At 44.3% G+C, this 19,424-nt stretch overlaps 1 protein-coding gene across 1 annotated transcript in view; it reads right to left on the bottom strand.

Annotated features, from left to right (window-relative positions):
- The window catches only part of LOC143806639 (cathepsin W-like), a 103,381-nt gene extending 92,591 nt beyond the window's left edge, over nucleotides 1-10,790 (bottom strand). Inside the window, exons 1-3 of the mRNA XM_077287407.1 lie at nucleotides 10,644-10,790; nucleotides 10,427-10,481; nucleotides 7,730-7,843 (exon numbers count right to left, since the gene is read on the bottom strand). Of these exons, the coding sequence (XP_077143522.1) occupies nucleotides 7,730-7,843; nucleotides 10,427-10,481; nucleotides 10,644-10,715 (241 nt within the window). The 5' untranslated portion in view covers nucleotides 10,716-10,790. The remainder of the gene's footprint in view (nucleotides 1-7,729; nucleotides 7,844-10,426; nucleotides 10,482-10,643) is intronic.
- Between the last annotated feature and the right edge of the window lie 8,634 nt (nucleotides 10,791-19,424).

The following is a 19,424-nucleotide window of genomic DNA, read 5'->3' as shown; positions in this document are numbered from 1 at the left end:
CTCCTACTTATGACTGGTCACCTTCACGCAGGAGAAGAAGTAAACGCCCCCAGCAGTGGTGTAACTACCATGGTCGCAGCGGTCGCTGCTGCGACCGGGCCCGGCGGGTCAGGGGCCCGGCAGGTCAGAGGCACCCAACATCATGTTGCAGCGCAGGAGATTCCTCCCGCACGACAACAGTCCAAGCCGTATCTAGGGGGAGGGGGCAGTGTGTGTGTGTGTGTGATATCTGTAGTATGTGTGTGTGATATCTGTAGTATGTGTGTGTGATATCTATAGTGTGTGTGTGTGATATCTGTAGTGTGTGTGATATCTGTAGTGTGTGTGAAATCTGTAGTATGTGTGTGTGATATCTGTAGTGTGTGTGTGTGTGTGATATCTGTAGTATGTGTGTGTGTGATATCTGTAGTATGTGTGTGTGATATCTGTAGTATGTGTGTGTGATATCTGTAGTATGTGTGTGTGTGATATCTGTAGTGTGTGTGTGATATCTGTAGTGTGTGTGATATCTGTAGTGTGTGTGTGATATCTGTAGTGTGTGTGTGTGATATCTGTAGTGTGTGTGATATCTGTAGTGTCTATGCTGACGGTACAGTTCAAAGCAATGATGGAGGAGAGAGCGTCAGCTGATGCTCCCTCTCCCATCATTCCCCTCTGCCTCTGACACTGCGGGTGCGTGATGACATCACTTCATCGCGAACCCGCAGTGTGTGGGGCGCAGGCAGTGCAGCATCTGCACAGGTGATGGTGGCCGCCATATTGGCAAAGCCTGTGGCGGCTGCGAGGACCGGGAACAGGCGGCTCCGGAGCTGGTGTGGGGCACGTGGACCGAGCCGCCCAGGAGGGGGATGCTGCAGTGGCTCAGCCATGTGGAGGATCCAGGGATGAACATGGTGGTGTACGGGACCGGCGGAAGTGAGGTGTGTCTGCTGCCCGTGTGTCGCCGTCCTTGGCCCCAGCGTCCCCGGCCCTCTGTGACACCAGCCCCGTTTCCTCCCTCTGCTCTCCCGTGCCCCATGTCCTAGTAGGTCCCCAGGTTCAGGTCATTGTGTTCCTCCGGGCCCCCCTTACACGCCTTGTTCCTCCTCCCCTGGTCCCCCAATGCTCCCCATCTCCCATGCCCTGAGTCCTCCTGCACCCCTCATGCATTCCCTGCCCCTTGTCCCCGTGTAACTCATCTGCCCTGCTTTCAAGTCTCCCCTGTCCCCTTTCTCACCATGTGTTCCCCATCTACCCTGTCCTCGTAATCCCTGTGCCCCCTTCTTCCCTCCTCCCAAGTCTCCCCCCCGTCTTCCCCTGCCCCCTTGCAGCCCTGTCTCCCCGTGCATTCCTATCTACTCTCCCATCGGAGTCCTCTTGTGCCCTTCTCCCCTTCCTCCTAGTCCCCATGAGTGCCCTTGTGCTTGTGTCCCTTGATCCGTGTTTAGCCTTGTGTCAGTCTCCCTTGCCCACTAGTCCCTGTGTGTCCCCTTGAGCCTGTCTCCCTTGTCCCCTTATGCTTGTGTCCCTTGACCCCGTGTGCCAGTCTCCCTTGCCCATTAGTCCCTGTGTGTCCCCTTGTACCTGTCTCCTTTGTCCCCTTGTGCTTGTGTCAGTCTCCTTTGTCCCCTTGTGCTTGTGTCAGTCTCCCTTTCCCACTAGTCCCTGTGTGTCCCCTTGTGCCTGTGTCCCTTGTCCCCGTGTGTCCCCTTGTATCAGTCTCCCTTGCCCACTAGTCCCCTTGTGTCAGTCTCCCTTGCCCACTAGTCCCCGTGTCCCCTTGTGCCAGTCTCCCTTGTCCACTAGTCCCCGTGTGCCCCTTGTGTCAGTCTCCCTTGCCCACTAGTCCCCGTGTGTCCCCTTGTCAGTCTGCCTGGCCAACTAGTCCCCGTGTGTCCCCTTGTGTCATTCTCCCTTGTCCCCTTGTGTCAGTCTCCCTTGCCCACTAGTCCCCTTGTAACCTTCTCCCCTGCCTCCTAGCCCCCATGTGTCCCCTTGTGCCTGACTTCCTTGCTCCCTAGCCCCCCTATGTTACCCTTGTGCCTGTCTCCCCTAGCCCCCTTGCGTCCTTCTCCCCTGCCCCCTCGTCACCATTTGCTCGTGTCTTTCTCACTGCCCCTGTATGGAGGGGCTGCGTTATACTATAAGAGGGGCTGCATTTGCAGCGCCCCAGAGTCCTGGTCGTTGCAGTACTGATGCTCCGCCGCTAAGGGGAGTGATGATACGTCTGATGGCACTGAAGGAGTTCACCTGACCAGGTATCACAGACACCAATACACTTCATAGTCTGGCCTCCAGGGGGAGCTAAGGGCGCTATGTATTAGGCCACTCCTCACAATCTGGTAAAACTGGGGGTTGGATAGAAAGTTAGAGAGAAGCTGACTGGGTTGGAACCAGGCAACATCCTGTGGCAGAGGGTGTTGCAGGGGAAGATTCAGGGGGTCCCTGTCAGGGGTGGGATCCTGACAGAGGCCTAGCGAAAAGGAAAGAACGTTAAGGAACCGTGCCTGCACTATATCGCGGCGGTATCTCAAGAAAGGACAAGAAGCGAGGTTTATTGTGGAGAGTGAGAAAACGAGATCAAAGCAAAAAGGAGATAACACCAGTAGGAGTCGTGCTGTAAGATCGAGGCAACATCCTACTGAGGCGCGTAGCCGTTGGCCGGAACGCCGAGGAAGTATTTGGACCCCAAGCATTACTTCAAACCAACGGCAGGACAGTTAATTATAGGTTGGCTGTCTCACCTAAATCACCTAAGCAGACATAGGGGGCAACTGTGGGAGAGGGGCGTCACTAGGGTCCCGGAAGAACTCCAGGCCTACCCGTCATACGGTTGTGTCCTATCCATATCATCTGGGGGACGTAGAAGAACATCAGAACAGACATAAGTTGTGGGAAATAACATCAGAAACAGACACAACAGTTGTGAGGACTATCCCGTGGTGTTCAGCAGGGAAGTACTACAACACACAGGCGCTAGAAGGTAGGCACAGATTTCCACCTGCAAAGGGAACTCTGGAGGTGCCATCGGACCGGCCGGTCTCAGACAGCCCTGTTAGCAGTACTCTGGATTGAGGATCTTGAAGCCTTCAGTAAAGAGGTAAAGAGACTGCAATCCTGTGTCCTCGTCATTCATTGCGACCCGCACCACGCACCTACCACCTACACCTTTCATTGGACGCCCCTTAGCAGGGTCACGGACCAGGTCCAGCCACCGTGACAACCCCAGAACTGAGAGAGAGGCCCGGTACTGAGTACCCCGCAGCCCTGCGTCTGGGGGCGCTCCAAACTATATTCTATGGGGGTTACATTGAATTGTATGGCAGGGCTGCAGTATACTCTGTGGGGTGGCTGCATTATACTCTGTGGGGTGGCTGCATTATACTCTGGGGTGGCTGCATTATTCTATATGTGGGCTGCATTATACTGAATCGAGGACTATGGGGAATATATTATACTATATGAAGAACTATGGGGTGCATTATACTGTGGGAAGTGAATTGTGCGACATAGATGACAATGGCGGTGCATTATACGATATGGAGCACTATGAGGAGTGTATTATACTATATGGAGGACTGAGCAGTGTATTTTAATATATGGAGGACTGTGGAGTGTATAATACTAATTGGAGGACTGAGGAGTGTATTATACTATATGGAGGACTATGAGGGGTGCATTATACTATATGGAGTACTATGAGCAGTGTATTATACTATATGGATGACTGAGCAGTGTATTATACTATATGGAGCACTATGAGGAGTGTATTATACTATATGGAGCACTATGAGGAGTGTATTTTAATATATGGAGAACTATGAGGCGTGTATTATACTATATGGAGGACTGAGGAGTGTACAATACTATATGGAGGACTATGGGGAGTGTATTATACTATAAGGAGGACTAAGGGGGTGCATTATACTTCTTATATGGATCCCCATGACTTCTATGTTAGCCCCTGATGAGTATAATGGTTTATTTTCTTTTATACATTACATAACAATGGTAGTACAGGGGACAAATACACTATGTTCCAAAATATTATACAAATTACATTTTTATCAGATTTTCCTAAATGGTCAGTGCAAATGACAGTCAGTCTAATAAAAGTCATCACCCGTTAGATTATACATCGAATTTTATTTAAGAAACCTCCCAATGATAACAGTATAATCTCCAAAATGAATAAAAACTCAAAATGCACTGTTCCAAATTATTATGCACAGTAGAATTTCTAAACATTTGATATGTTTTAAAGAACTGAAAATGCTCATTTGTGGAATTTGCAGCATTAGGAGGTCACATTCACTGAACAAAAAAGCTATTTAAGGCCAAAACATCCCAACAGGCCAAGTTACATGTTAACATAGGACCCTTCTTTGATGTCACCTTCACAATTCTTGCATCCATTGAACTTGTGAGTTTTTGGAGAGTTTCTGCTTGTATTTCTTTGCATGAAGTTGGAATAGCTTCCCAGAGCTGCTGTTTGGATGTGAACTGCCTCCCACCCTCATAGATCTTTTTGCTTGATGATCCTCTAAAGGTTCTCTATAGGGTTGAGGTCAGGGGAAGATGGTGAAAACACCATGAGTTTATCTCCTTTTATGCCCATAGCAGCCAATGACTCAGAGGTGTTCTTTGCAGCATGAGATGGGGCATTGTCAGCATGAAGATGATTTTGCTCCTGAAGGCACGTTTCTGCTTTTTTGACCATAGAAGAAAGTTGTCAGTCAGAAACTCTATATACTTTGCAGAGGTCATTTTCACACCTTCAAGAACCTTAAGGGGCCTTACCAGCTGTTTCCCATGATTCCGGCCCAAAACATGACTCCTCCACCTCCTCGCTGACGTTGCAGCCTTGTTGGGACATGGTGGCCATCCACTACTCCATCCATCTGGACCATCCAGGGTTGCTCAACACTTATCAGTAAACAAGACTGTTTGGAAATTAGTCTTCATGTATGTGTGGGCCCAATACAACCATTTCTGCTTGTGAACACTGTTTAAGGGTGGCCGAATAGTAGGTTTATGCACCACAGCAAGCCTTTGAAGGATCCTACACCTTGAGGTTTGAGGGACTTCAGAGGCACCAGCAGCTTCAAATATCTGTTTGCTGCTTTGTAATGGCTTTTAGCAGCTGCTCTCTTAATCTGATGAACTTGCCTTGCAGAAATCTTCCTCATTATGCCTTTATCAGCTCAAACACATTTGTGCTCAGATACAGCCACAAATCTCTTAACAGTATGATGATCACGCTTATGTTTTTTGAAAATTTCTAATGTTTTCATCACTTCACCAAGGCATTGCACTATTTGATGCTTTTCAGGAGCAGAGAGATCCTTTTTCTTTCCCATGTTACTTGAAAACTGTGACCTGCTTAATAATGTGGGACATCATTTTTAAGTAGTTTTCCTTTAATTAGAATCACCTGGAAAACTAATTATCACATGTGTTTAAGATTGATTTCAGTGATCCATTGAGCCCCGAGACACAATACCATCCACAAGTTTATTTGAAAAACAAAACAATTAAATCTTTATGACACTTAAATCCAATTTGCATAATAATTTGGAACACAGTGTATATGCCAGGATGGGACACCAGATAGTTATGCAACTGAGGTCACACTATACAACTTTGCAATAAAGCTATAGTGTGCGAATTGAATAGGGAAAATGTGAATTTGGGTGGAAAATATTTTGGCATGGTAGGGGGGCCCCATTTGAAAGTTCGTACCAGGGCCCATAACTTTGTAGTAACGCCACTGGCCCCCAGAAACAAATTTATGGTAAAGCCCCTTTCAACTTATCATAAATGATAACATAAACTTGAAAAGCTGATATCTCGGCAACGGAGAAGAGAAATTAGTGAGAATAAATCATGTGAAACTTGCATTTGATGGGCTAGCATGAAATAATAATAACTCTGATATGCTATATGACTTATATAGGTCCATTTTACTTACTATAAAACTTTACTTACATACTCCCTTTAATGGGTTATACTAGGAGTAAACAGGTGTAGCTGATTGGTGGGGATCTGACAAAATATCTACTATATAATTGTCTAAGGGTCACTTCTGTCTTTCTGTCTGTCTGTCTGTCCTTCTGTCTGTCACGGATATTCATTGGTCGCGGCCTCTGTCTGTCATGGAATCCAAGTCGCTGATTGGTTGCCCACGACCATTGCCACGACCAATCAGCGACGCGCACAGTCCGGAAGAAAATGGCCTCTCCTTACTCCCCGCACTCAGTGCCCGGCGCCCGCATACGCTGTCCGGTCACCGCTCACACAGGGTTAATGCCGGCGGTAACGGACCGCGTTATGCCGTGGGTAACGCACTCCGTAACCGCTGCTATTAACCCTGTTTGCCCCCAATTTTTTACTATTGATGCAGCCTATGCGGCATCAATAGTAAAAAAAATGTAATGTTAAAAATAATTAAAAAACAAAAAACCTGCTATACTCACCCTCCGTAGTTCGCCGCGCCGCTGGCGCCGGCCGCCATCTTCCGTTCCTGGCGATGTATTGTGAAATTACCCAGAAGACTTAGCGGTCTCGTGAGACCGCTAAGTCTTTTGGGTAATTTCGCAATGCATCCTAGGAAAGGAAGATGGCGGCCAGCGCCAGCGGCTCGGCAGAGCTTCAGTGGATCCCAAGCGTCGGTAACCGCTTCCTGGATCCAGGCGCCAATGGAAGGTGGGTATATAACTATTTTTTATTAAATTTTTTTTTTTTTAACAGGGATATCATGCCCACATTGCTATATACGTGGGCTGCGCAATTTACTACATGGGCTGGGCAATATACTACGTGGGCTGCGCAATATACTACGTGGGCTGCGCAATTTACTACATGGGCTGGGCAATATACTACGTGGGCTGCGCAATATACTATATGGGCTGCGCAATATACAACGTGGGCTGCGCAATATACAACGTAGGCTGGGCAATATACTGCGTGAGCTGTGCAATATACTACGTGGACTGCGCAATATACTACATGGGCTGGGCAATATACAACGTGGTCTGCGCAATATACTACGTGGGCTGCGCAACATACAACGGCCTGCGCAATATACTACATGGGCTGGGCAATATACTACGTGGGCTGCGCAGTATAATACGTGGATTGCGCAATATACAACGTGGGCTGAGCAATATACAACGTAGGCTGGGCAATATACTGCGTGGGCTGTGCAATATACTACGTGGACTGCGCAATATACTACACGGGCTGGGCAATATACTACGTGGGCTGCGCAATATACAACGTGGGCTGCGTAATATACAACGTGGGCTACGAAATATACTACGTGGGCTGCGCAATATACAACGTAGGCTGCGCCATATACTACGTGGGCTGCGCAATATACTACGTGGGCTGCGCAATGTACTACGTGGGATGCGCAATGTACTACGTGGGCTGCGCAATGTAGTACGTGGGCTGCGCAATGTACAACGTGGCCTGCGCAATGTACAACATCTAGTATAAACTATAAATGGCTTTTTCTAGAATACACCTTGGGCTACGATCACACATCGTCAGTATTTTACATCAGTATTTGTAAACCAAAACCAGTTGAGGATCAATCAGAGGAAAAATATAATAGAAACTCGAGCATCAAATCTGCATTTTTTACTCACTCCTGGTATTGGCTTACAAATACTGATGTGAAATGGTGACCAAATACTGATAGTGGGACCATAGCCTTAGAATAATCATTTCCCAATGATTAGCTTACCTGTAAGATCGCTGAACTTGGTGATCCCATATGTTGCTGTTCCTAGTTCCTCTTTCTGTAGGCGACGGGCAACATTTAAATTTGTGGAAAAAACGGACAATCTATATTGATATTCTGCGGAGATAAAAGAGATGAGATATGCAGTTACACGGCTTTGTACAGGAAAGGTTCATGTACACACCATATACTGGGAAGGTATGAGCTAACGTGCTTTTCTATGAAGATATACGGTATATGTATGTGATATATGGTCTCATGCCACTGTATGTCTGTGCAGTGGCATACATCATCAAGTTACGTTGTGGAACACTCCCAACATGGAGTGGGAGCTTTAATATCTGGTCAATCCATGGTGGCTGGGAAGCTGTATGGGTCAATAACTTATCTATCTATCCCATATCTATCTATCTATCTATCTATCTATCTATCTATCTATCTATCTATCTATCTATCTATTAGTATTATTATTATTTCTTTATATAGCACCAATAATTCCATGGTGCTGTACATGAGAAAGGGGTTACATACAGGGTTATAAATATCATTTACAGTAATCAAGTTTACAGTGACAGACTGGTACAGAGGGGAGAGGTCTCTGTCCTTGCGGACTTACATTCTATGGTATTCTATTATCTACCTTGAACAACAACCCCTCGCCATGACTATTGCCCTGGCACCCCGCAAAGAAATTAAAAAGTCCCAACTGCTGTGTGATGTGTTTGTAGTGCATTTCACTCACTATTAGGTTAAAATTCCCCTCAGGTTGCTGGGTCTCATTTCCAGACATCATGCAGTGATTGATGGAGTCCAGGTTCTTTTTTAACAAAATAACTTTACTTAACACATTCAGTCCAGTGTCAGGCATTGCACAGTGATCCTCAACGATCCTATTTCCTTTCCTCTGTGCTGTCCCTTGCTCTCCTCTCAGTCTTTATTTCCGTACCGTATCCTCCAGTACCGCAGCGTCCCGTTTAGCCACACTAGTTCGTGCCCAGGATTCCTCGCCCATTTTCCCATCTGAGGGCAAAATCAAGGAGGGTGCTTTCCATCCTTTTCAGACCATACGTCTCGGCCGTTTTGGGATTTTCCTCTGAACCCCGTTGCTATTCCTTCCTCGCTGCACTTTTCCCTTCGTGTCCAAATAACTTCCGGCCCCCAGGGCCCTGGACCACTGGACTTCTCTTGCACTATTTACCTCAATAACCTCACTTCACCTCATCCCACACTAGACTGACTGAAAACCAGAAGTGTCATTACTCTGGCTGAAACCAGTTCTTATATTCACCTTATCTTTTACTCTACAGTGCCCCCTACTGTACTAAACCCTATAATTACGCCTAAGGGTACCGTCACACAGTACCATTTACATCGCTACGACGGCATGATTCGTGACGTTGCAGCGTCATATGATTATCGCTCCAGCGTCGTAGACTGCGGTCACACGTTGCAATCACGGCACTGGAGCGATGCCGAAGTCCCCGGGTAACCAGGGTAAACATCGGGTAACTAAGCGCAGGGCCGCGCTTAGTAACCCGATGTTTACCGTGGTTACCAGCGTAAAAGTAAAAAAAAACAAACAGTACATACTCACCATCTGATGTCTGTCAGGTCCCTTGCCGTCTGCTTCCTGCTCTGACTGAGATCCGGCCGTACAGTGAGAGCAGAGCGCAGCGGCGACGTCACCGCTGTGATCTGCTCTCACTTTCCGGCCGGCAGACAGTCAGAGCGGAAAGCAGACGGCAAGGGACCTGACAGACATCAGATGGTGTGTATGTACTGTTTGTTTTTTTTTACTTTTACGCTGGTAACCACGGTAAACATCGGGTTACTAAGCGCGGCCCTGCGCTTAGTTACCCGATGTTTACCCTGGTTACAAGCGAACGCATCGCTGGATCGCTGTCACACACAACGATCCAGCGATGACAGCGGGAGATCCAGCGACGAAAGAAAGTTTCAAACGATCTGCTACGACGTACGATTCTCAGCTGGGTGCCTGTAGCAGTAGCGTGTCAGACACTGCGAGATCGTAACGATATCGCTAGAACGTCACGAATCGTGCCGTTGTAGCGATAAAAATGCCACTGTGTGACGGTACCCTTACTCTATCACTACATTTTCCTATCTCTATCCCTATTCCATAACTCTGTTTAACTTACACAAACATCATAACATTACGATTCATTAGATTACACAATAAAGCATGATCACATAATACACTATTTTATACAGTATGTACAAGGTACCCGCTTTATGAGAAAGGAACGCGAAGGGATGCAGGGCATGGCTTAGCCCCCCAACACATCTCTTACAAATCTATTATCTATCTTTCTATATAAAGAAAAAACTTGACCAGCACCTCCTAGGTGTGAACAGGTGCCAGCTGCGATAGCTGCATTACATAGAAAAAGAAAACACAGCAGCACTCTATAGGAGCCAAAATATATGCAAACACTGAAAAAATGTTTTCTTTTTCTATCTATCTATCTATCTATCTATCTATCTATCTATCTATCTATCTATCTATCTATCTATCTATCATATATCTATCCCATATCTATCTCTCTGTCTATCATATATCTATCCCATATCTATCTGTCTGTCTATCCCTAAATCATTGGAAATAATGCATATGGACAAAAACCATAATACTATAATAATTGGAAAACATGTTACTCACGAAATTAATGATGTACTTACCTTCTTGATTCTTGTAAACTTTATTGTATTGTTTGATGAACTTCTTAAACTGTTCCTGGTTTAAACGAAAAATAAAGAAACAAACAAAAAAAAACCCATACATTAGAGATGTGCTTAGATATTAAATGGAATCTGGATAGAAAATAAGGAAAAGAGATTTGGTTATTTAAAATTGACAGAAAAGAAAAAGTGTACAGGAATATTTAAGAACAATCACCAGTTCGGTATTCCCTAAGACGATATGTACAAAAACACACAATGAAGTGAGGAGTGGAAATACAAGATGCATCGTGAAGAATCGAGTATGATCTGCAAAGACCCTTCAAATGTAGCAAGTAAAAAAGAAACCTGCAAAGATGAATTATATAAGAAGGAAGCCACAGCAGTGAAAAAAAAATGTGGGAGGTTAATACTGGGTGGTAACTTAGGAAAAATTTGGGCAGTAACTAAAATGAAATGTGAAGATAAAAATGCAGATATCTGATTATATAACTAACCCTTCAGAACTGTCTTTCTTTTGGTCCTTCACTAAAAAAACAAACATTTTTTGTTGCATTCAAAGAGCCAGAACAATATAATTTCTTCAGTCCATGTAGACACAATGGTGTTTTTTTTTTCTCATTAAACACATTATATATACTAGAGACCATCATATTAATGAACTTTTACTTTTTATGGGGAATTTAAATAAAGCAATTTTAACATGATCTTTTTTTGCATTAATGGGTAATTCTCATGATGAATCTTCAGGAGCAGACTGCTCCCCTAAAGCCCAGCTTTCTGCTTCCTTGTGGGCGGTGCTTTCCTGAAGATTGACAGTTCGGTTCCTCAGCACTGGCCATTTTCTGAGCTGCACTTACAAAGAACATTTATACCCTGATTTACTTGCCTTAAAGACTAGCCACTTCTGATACACCTACAGAGATGGCCGATAATCTAGGCAATAGCAAGTAACCTATAGAAATAATAGTCCTTCCTTTATTGAAAATGGAGAGAATGTTTAATAAGAACTAAATTGAGTAAATGGAAGTTCAAGTTCTTCGGAGACTTGAGAAAATTAAATTAATTAAAGGTGTTATTTAGAACTGTTTTATTTTTTATTATGGGCCTAAGAACTAACAAGCAGGTAGTTGTTACCTACCGTACCTGTCTGTTGTACTCAGTGCTGATCTCTGCCAGCACAGAACAGTCACAGACCACTTCTGGCAACAGTACTGTGGCTTCTGCTGACATTGCGTCAACAGAGCAGCGGCTTTTCTTCCGCTTCTGCTCTGTTGACAGGATATGATTGATGGCATCATGCTTTGGGGTGCCGGCTGTCAATCAGTATGACATCGACAGTCATGCTCCATCGACAGAGAAGCCTCCTAGAGCTGCTCTGTTGATGTGAAGCACCGGGATCGCCAGCAGAAAAAATAAAAAAATGCTGGGTTAAAAATATATATGGGCATTCCCTTAAAATGTAGGTGCTTCTCCTAACCCAATATGTTTCCTGAAAGCACAAAACTTGTCACTGTTGATGGCTATATCCACCTTAATGTAACTATGTGAAAATTCAAACTGGAATTATGGAAAAAAAACAATAAATAAAGTGTACCTCTCATAGCAGCTGACTTTTCAGAATAATTTGTATCTTGCATTTTTTCACCAGTTTACCCCTCTGCAGGCTCTGTGTCTAATTTTCAGTTGTCTCTGAGCTAGTGCGTGGAGACTAGCAGCTGCCAATACATAGTGCAACCTGACAAGAGGGATTCCTTGTTCTCTTTAATTTTTTAGTCTGATCGCTGGTTTTATATCATGCCATACAACAAGGAGGCAGGTGGAGGAGTTGGGGAGTCACCGAAATCTCATTAGCAGAAAACTTCAGCCGGTAAATGAAGAAGAACCACAAAGCCGATTTCCTCACCAAAGGTATCAATATAATCAGCATTAGAGCGTCATTACTGCCATGTATTTACTGTACATTACAAAATCAAGCTGACAGGTTCTCTTTAAACAAAAAAGTTTTAATAAATATGAAAAAATAAAAGCTTAAATCACCCCAATTTCATCCTTTAAAATTAAAGAAATACAAAACTAACCCGATTTGGTATCGTATCCCCACGTTCGTAAAAGTCTAATCTATCAAAATATAAAATTAATTAATCCACATGGTAAACACCGTAAAGAAAAAAATTAGAAATGCCAGATTTGCATTTTTGTTTACTGACATGTCCCCCTAAAATATTCAATAAAAAGTTATCTAAAAATTGTTTGTACCTCAAAATGGTATGGTAATTTTATAGAAAAATGAAATTCTCAGAAAATGGCGACATAATCCAAACTGACTTTTTTTTTTTTTTTACAAATTTCCAATTGTTTTTCACCCTGGAAATAATAAAAACCCAGCATATATTAGGTATCATTGTAATTTTACTGACCTGGAGAATATTGCCCAGTCAATTATAGCACATAATGAACATCATAAAAACAAAAATGAAAAGCAATTGAAAATAGTTTTTTCACAATTTCACCACACTTGGATTTTTTTCTGCCTATTTTCCAGCACATTGTATGGTAAAATGAATAGTGTCATTCAAAACTACACCTTTTCCCGGAAAAAACATACGACAATGTTTACAAATAAACAAAAATGTTTTGTCTAAAGGAAGATGGGGACAAAAAAAACAGAAAAACATAAAAAGTAGCCTGGTCGGGAAGGGGTTAACTAAGAAAAACTGAAACTGTTATTCAGAGGGAATGAAAAGTTCAAGACAAAAGGAAGGAGAGGAAGTGGTCGATAAGTTGGCCGATAAGTTTAGAAAGAAGTATGTTTTTACTGATAAGATATGTTGTAAAATTCCTTATATTCACTCTTATAGCTTAATTAGGCTAAAATTATAGTGACCATTCAAAATATTCAATTGCACATCAAGCTCCCATGTACTCACTGGTTTACACACAGATACAATGGAAATAGAGAGGAGATTTCCCAGAGGATTTGTAAAATCTCCTGGCCACTCATTGAAGTGTTACAAAACCTCTTGAAAAAAGTTGGTCTTCCTGAAGTTTATTTTATATAACACTGAGATGAACCACACTCAAAACATATAGGACAAGTATGGATCAACATTGTCAAGTGTCATCATAAAGATATATAATATTATTACTTTGTCCTTACACCTGCCATAGAACTTGAATCTTTAGCGAAGACACTAAAATGGACCAATGTTACAATTGTCTGACAGTACCCTTAAAGTGGTATTCTCATGTCACTAATTTGCTTTAGTTACTTAGAATGAAAATAAGCAAGTTTTCGCTTGACTTGCTTTTTATATCTGCTGTCATTCTCCTGCAGTTAGAGTTTTTATCTTACATAATGTACAGCTTGCTTCCACAGAGCTCAGTCACCAGAGCCTGGCTGAGTATGTGAAGTAAAAGCATAGCAGCTCTGCTGTATTCTCCCTCCCCCACACTGACTGCCATGAGAAGAGATCTGGAAGTGTTTGCAATCACACTCAGCTCTGCTCTTTACTACATTGTAGCTGCAGAGATCAGGGGGGCTGAGATGAGATGGGGTGTGTTCTTTCTCTTCTACAGTCAACCTCATGCAAGGAATAAAAGTAAATGACCCCGAGAGACAAATCTCTTGTAACATCCGGTTGGTCTTTACAAGCTAATATCTTCGAAGCGGAAATGAGAGAAATTAAAAAATAATAACTACATTTTACTCAGTTTTATAGCCATTATTAAATGATATGAGAAGTTTAACATACTAAAATTTTGGAAAAAAAATAAAATAAAAATCTTTGTAAATGTGGTTGTCTACTTTCAAAATACTGGTGCTCAAATGATTGCATACTTGTGATACAGTAAAGATAGTTCTCACGGTTCCCGGGTCCAGCAGAGGCTTGTCACCATTGCTTTGTCCTTTGTATAATGGCTGGAGCAGTGATCCCACGAGTACTGAGCACCCCAAGTAGGAGTCCTCTACATATTAAGATTACAGTGGGTGTTGGGCTGCATAGATAACACTTAGGGTACTGTCACACAGTGGCACTTTGATCGCTACGACGGTACGATTCGTGACGTTCCAGCGATATCCATACGATATCGCTGTGTCTGACACGCAGCAGCGATCAGGGACCCTGCTGAGAATCAAACGTCGTAGCAGATCGTTTGGAACTTTATCTCCCGCTGTCATCGCTGGATCGTTGTGTGTGAGGAGCAAGTGTTTTGAGAGTAAGATGGATGTCATTATTGCGAATATTCTGAAGATCAACGTGGATTTTACTTTGGAGGCGGATCGCTTGAAAACAGTTGTTCTGGAGAAGGAGCGAGAGAGACAACGCATCATGCGTCTGCGCCGACGGCGTTTGTGGATCCACCCCATCACTGCACAGAGAATGACTCGTGGGGTGTTTTCTACACTGTACATGGAGCTGCGAGGAGACCCAGAGAAATTTTTCTCATATGTGCCGATGAAAGCGGAGAACTTTGATCTATTGGTGGACCGAATTGGACATCTCATCGGAAGGAGTGACACGTATTGCCGATTCTCCATTTCACCGGCCGAGCGTCTGATGGTCACTCTTCGGTAAGCCATTTTTATTGTATCTCCTCCTGTAAAGCACACTTTAATGTTGTTGCTGGTATTTTTTTTGGTGTTCTTTTTATCAATAATTTTTATTGTATATCCTACTGTTAAAGCTAACTTCTAATTGTAATTTTATTGCTGGTATTTTGTAATAATTCTTGCTTTATAATAATAATAATAATTTTTATTTATATAGCGCCAACATATTCCGCAGCGCTTTACAACTTATAGAGGGGACTTGTACAGACAATAGACATTACAGCATAACAGAAGTCACAGTTCAAAACAGATACCAGGAGGAATGAGGGCCCTGCTCGCAAGCTTACAAACTATGAGGAAAAGGGGAGACACGAGAGGTGGGTGGTAACTAGGGTTGAGCGAAACGGGTCGTTCATTTTCAAAAGTCGCCGACTTTTGGCTAAGTCGGCGTCTCATGAAACCCGATCCGACCCCTGTGCTTGTCGGCCATGCGGTACGCGACTTTCGCGCCAAAGTCGCGTTTCAATGACGCGAAAAGCGCCATTTCTCAGCCAATGAAGGTGAACGCAGAGTGTGGGCAGCGTGATGACATAGGTCCTGGTCCCCACCATCTTAGAGAAGGGCATTGCAGTGATTGGCTTGCTGTCTGCGGCGTCACAGGGGCTATAAAGGGGCGTTCCCGCCGACCGCCATCTCACTGCTGCTGATCTGAGCTTAGGGAGAGGTTGCTGCCGCTTCGTCAGAAGCAGGGATAGCGTTAGGCAGGGTCCACTAACCACCAAACCGCTTGTGCTGTAGCGATTTCCACTGTCCAACACCACCTTCGGTGTGCAGGGACACTGGAAGCTACATTTTTTTTTTTCTCTCAGCGCTGTAGCTCATTGGGCTGCCCTAGAAGGCTCCGTGATAGCTGTATTGCTGTGTGTACGCCACTGTGGAAACCAACTGCTTTTTTCAAAGCACATATCCTCTTGTTCCTTCCTTTCTGCACAGCTATCTTTTTTGTTTGTCCACACTTTTTATTTAATTTGTGCATCAGTCCACTCCTATTGCTGCCTGCCATACCTGGCTGAGATTACTGCAGGGAGATAGTAATTGTAGGACAGTCCCTGTTTTTTTTTTTGTTTTTTTTTTTGTGGGAGATTAAGATTTGCATTTCTGCTAGAGTGCCATCCGTGTGTGTGCCATCCCTGTGTGCGCCATCTCTCACTCAGTGGGCCATAGAAAGCCTATTTATTTTTTTGCTTGATTTGGGTTCTAAAATCTACCTGAAAAAAAAAACACTACATCCATCAGTGGGAGATTAATACTGTCCTCAGGGCTTGTGTGCCACTCCTGATCCTGACTCCTGTGCGCGCCATCTCTCACTCAGTGGGCCATAGAAAGCCTATTTTTTTTTTTGCTTGATTTGGGTTCTAAAATCTACCTGAAAAAAAAAAAAAACTACATCCATCAGTGGGAGATTAATACTGTCCTCAGGGCTTGTGTGCCACTCCTGATCCTGACTCCTGTGAGCGCCATCTCTCACTCTGTGGGCCATAGAAAGCCTATTTATTTTTTTGCTTGATTTGGGTTCTAAAATCTACCTGAAAAAAAAAAACACTACATCCATCAGTGGGAGATTAATACTGTCCTCAGGGCTTGTGTGCCACTCCTGATCCTGACTCCTGTGCGCGCCATCTCTCACTCAGTGGGCCATAGAAAGCCTATTTATTTTTTTGCTTGATTTGGGTTCTAAAATCTACCTGAAAAAAAAAACACTACATCCATCAGTGGGAGATTAATACTGTCCTCAGGGCTTGTGTGCCACTCCTGATCCTGACTCCTGTGCGCGCCATCTCTCACTCAGTGGGCCATAGAAAGCCTATTTATTTTTTTGCTTGATTTGGGTTCTAAAATCTACCTGAAAAAAAAACCACTACATCCATCAGTGGGAGATTATTACTGTCCTCAGGGCTTGTGTGCCACTCCTGATCCTGACTCCTGTGCGCGCCATCTCTCACTCTGTGGGCCATAGAAAGCCTATTTATTTTTTTGCTTGATTTGGGTTCTAAAATCTACCTGAAAAAAAAAACACTACATCCATCAGTGGGAGATTAATACTGTCCTCAGGGCTTGTGTGCCACTCCTGATCCTGACTCCTGTGCGCGCCATCTCTCACTCAGTGGGCCATAGAAAGCCTATTTATTTTTTTGCTTGATTTGGGTTCTAAAATCTACCTGAAAAAAAAAAAAATACATCCATCAGTGGGAGATTAATACTGTCCTCAGGGCTTGTGTGCCACTCCTGATCCTGACTCCTGTGTGTGCCATCTCTCACTCAGTGGGCACTGGGCCATAGAAAGCTTTTTTTTTATTATTATTATTTGGTTTCTAAATTGTCCCTGAAAAAAACAATTTATCTTATTTGGTTTCTAAAGTCTCCCTGAGGGAAAAAAAAAAAAAAAAAAAAAGGTGGGAGATTAATATTGACATTTGTGCTTGAGTGACAGTCCTGCGTGTGTGGCATCTCTGTGATTTTGTGCCACAGAAAACAGAGTGTGTAACATTGTGCCTGATTTTCCTTGTGGTCTCATCAACCTGTTAAGGGATATTGAAATCATACTGAAGTTATAGCTTACCGTGTAAGTTGTTTGACAGCAACAAATAAAGTTACTTTGGTTAAGTTTTTAAAACAATGAGGAAGTCTGGTGCAAGAGGTCGTGGCCGTGGGCGTTCATTGTCAGCTGGTAATGATGGTAGTGGTAGTGGAGCATCAGGTGGTCGTGGGGATAAAAATATTCCACGTAAGTCTGGAGCTGTGGAGCCAGTTTCGTCGTCTGGCTACACAAGGCCTCGAACGCTCTCTTTTCTGGGAGTAGGAAAACCGCTTTTAAAGGCGGAGCAGCAACAGCAAGTTTTGGCTTACATTGCAGACTCAGCCTCTAGCTCTTTTGCCTCCTCTTCTGAAACTGGTAAATGTAAAAGCAGCGCGTCGCTTGTGGATGTCCACGGTCAGGGACAAGTCGCTTCCTTGTCCTCTTCAGCAAAAACTACAACAAGAGAGAAGGATGCAGCAGGCGACACAACGGGTTACTCCATGGAGCTCTTTACACATACCGTCCCTGGCTTACAAAGTGAAACACTTAACAGGCCATGCCCATTACAAGTTGATTCTGACATGGAGTGCACTGATGCACAGCCACAGCCAGAGTACTATGCTGCTCCTTTGACTCAGAACACCACATTGCCCTCTCAGGGTACTGATCCACAATCAGACCCTGATGAGACTATGTTGCCCCGCCACGAACGCTATACCACTGACCGACACAGTGACACAGACGAAGTTGCACACGAGCTCGAAGAGGAGTTAATAGATGACCCAGTTATTGACCCCGATTGGCAGCCATTGGGGGAACAGGGTGCAGGCGGCAGTAGTTCAGAAGCGGAGGTGGAGGAGGGGCCGCAGCAGGCATCAACATCGCAACAGGTTCCATCTGCCGGGCCCGTATCTGGCCCAAAACGCGTGTCAAAGCCAAAACCTGTTGGAGGACAGCGTGGCCATCCGGTTAAAGCTCAGTCTGCAATACCTGAAAAGGGATCCGATGCTAGGAAGAGTGCAGTCTGGCATTTTTTTAAACAACATCCAATTGATCAGCGCAAAGTCATCTGTCAAAAATGTTCAACTAGCTTAAGCAGAGGTCAGAATCTGAAATGTCTCAATACTAGTTGCATGCATAGACACTTAACCACCATGCATTTTCAAGCCTGGACTAACTACCAAACGTCCCTTAAGGTTGTAGCACCCTCGGCCAATGAAGCTAGTCAGCAACGCAACATCCCTTCCGTCACTGTAAGACCACCATTTTCCGCACCACCAGCAGTATCTGTGCAGGTTTCTTTGCCAGCCAAAAGCACTCAGGGTCAGGGAATCACCAGTTTTGTAGGAGGAAATATTGCATCTAGGTCACCGGCGGAAACAATACCATCTCCAACCGTCTCGCAGTCTGCCATGTCCACCGGCACACCCGCAAGTTCCACGATCTCCATCTCTCCAGTTCAGCTCACACTACATGAGACTCTGGTTAGAAAAAGGAAGTACTTATCCTCGCATCCGCGTACACAGGGTTTTAACGCCCACATAGCTAGACTATCGTTAGAGATGATGCCCTACCGGTTAGTTGAAAGCGAAGCTTTCAAAGCCCTGATGGAGTACGCTGAACCACGATACGAGCTACCCAGTCGACACTTTTTTTCCAGAAAAGCCATCCCGGCCCTGCACCAGCTTGTTAAACAGCGCATCGTCCATGCACTCAGGCAATCTGTGAGTACAAAGGTGCACCTGACTACAGATGCATGGACCAGTAGGCATGGCCAGGGACGTTATGTGTCCATCACGGCACACTGGGTGAATGTGGTGGATGCAGGGTCCTCAGGGGACATCAATTTCGGGACAGTTGTGCCT

Source organism: Ranitomeya variabilis, chromosome 2 (assembly GCF_051348905.1).
Source record: "Ranitomeya variabilis isolate aRanVar5 chromosome 2, aRanVar5.hap1, whole genome shotgun sequence".
Taxonomy (NCBI): domain Eukaryota; kingdom Metazoa; phylum Chordata; class Amphibia; order Anura; family Dendrobatidae; genus Ranitomeya; species Ranitomeya variabilis.
The sequence above is the reverse complement of the archived record's forward strand: the minus strand, read 5'-3'. Positions and strand labels throughout refer to the sequence as shown.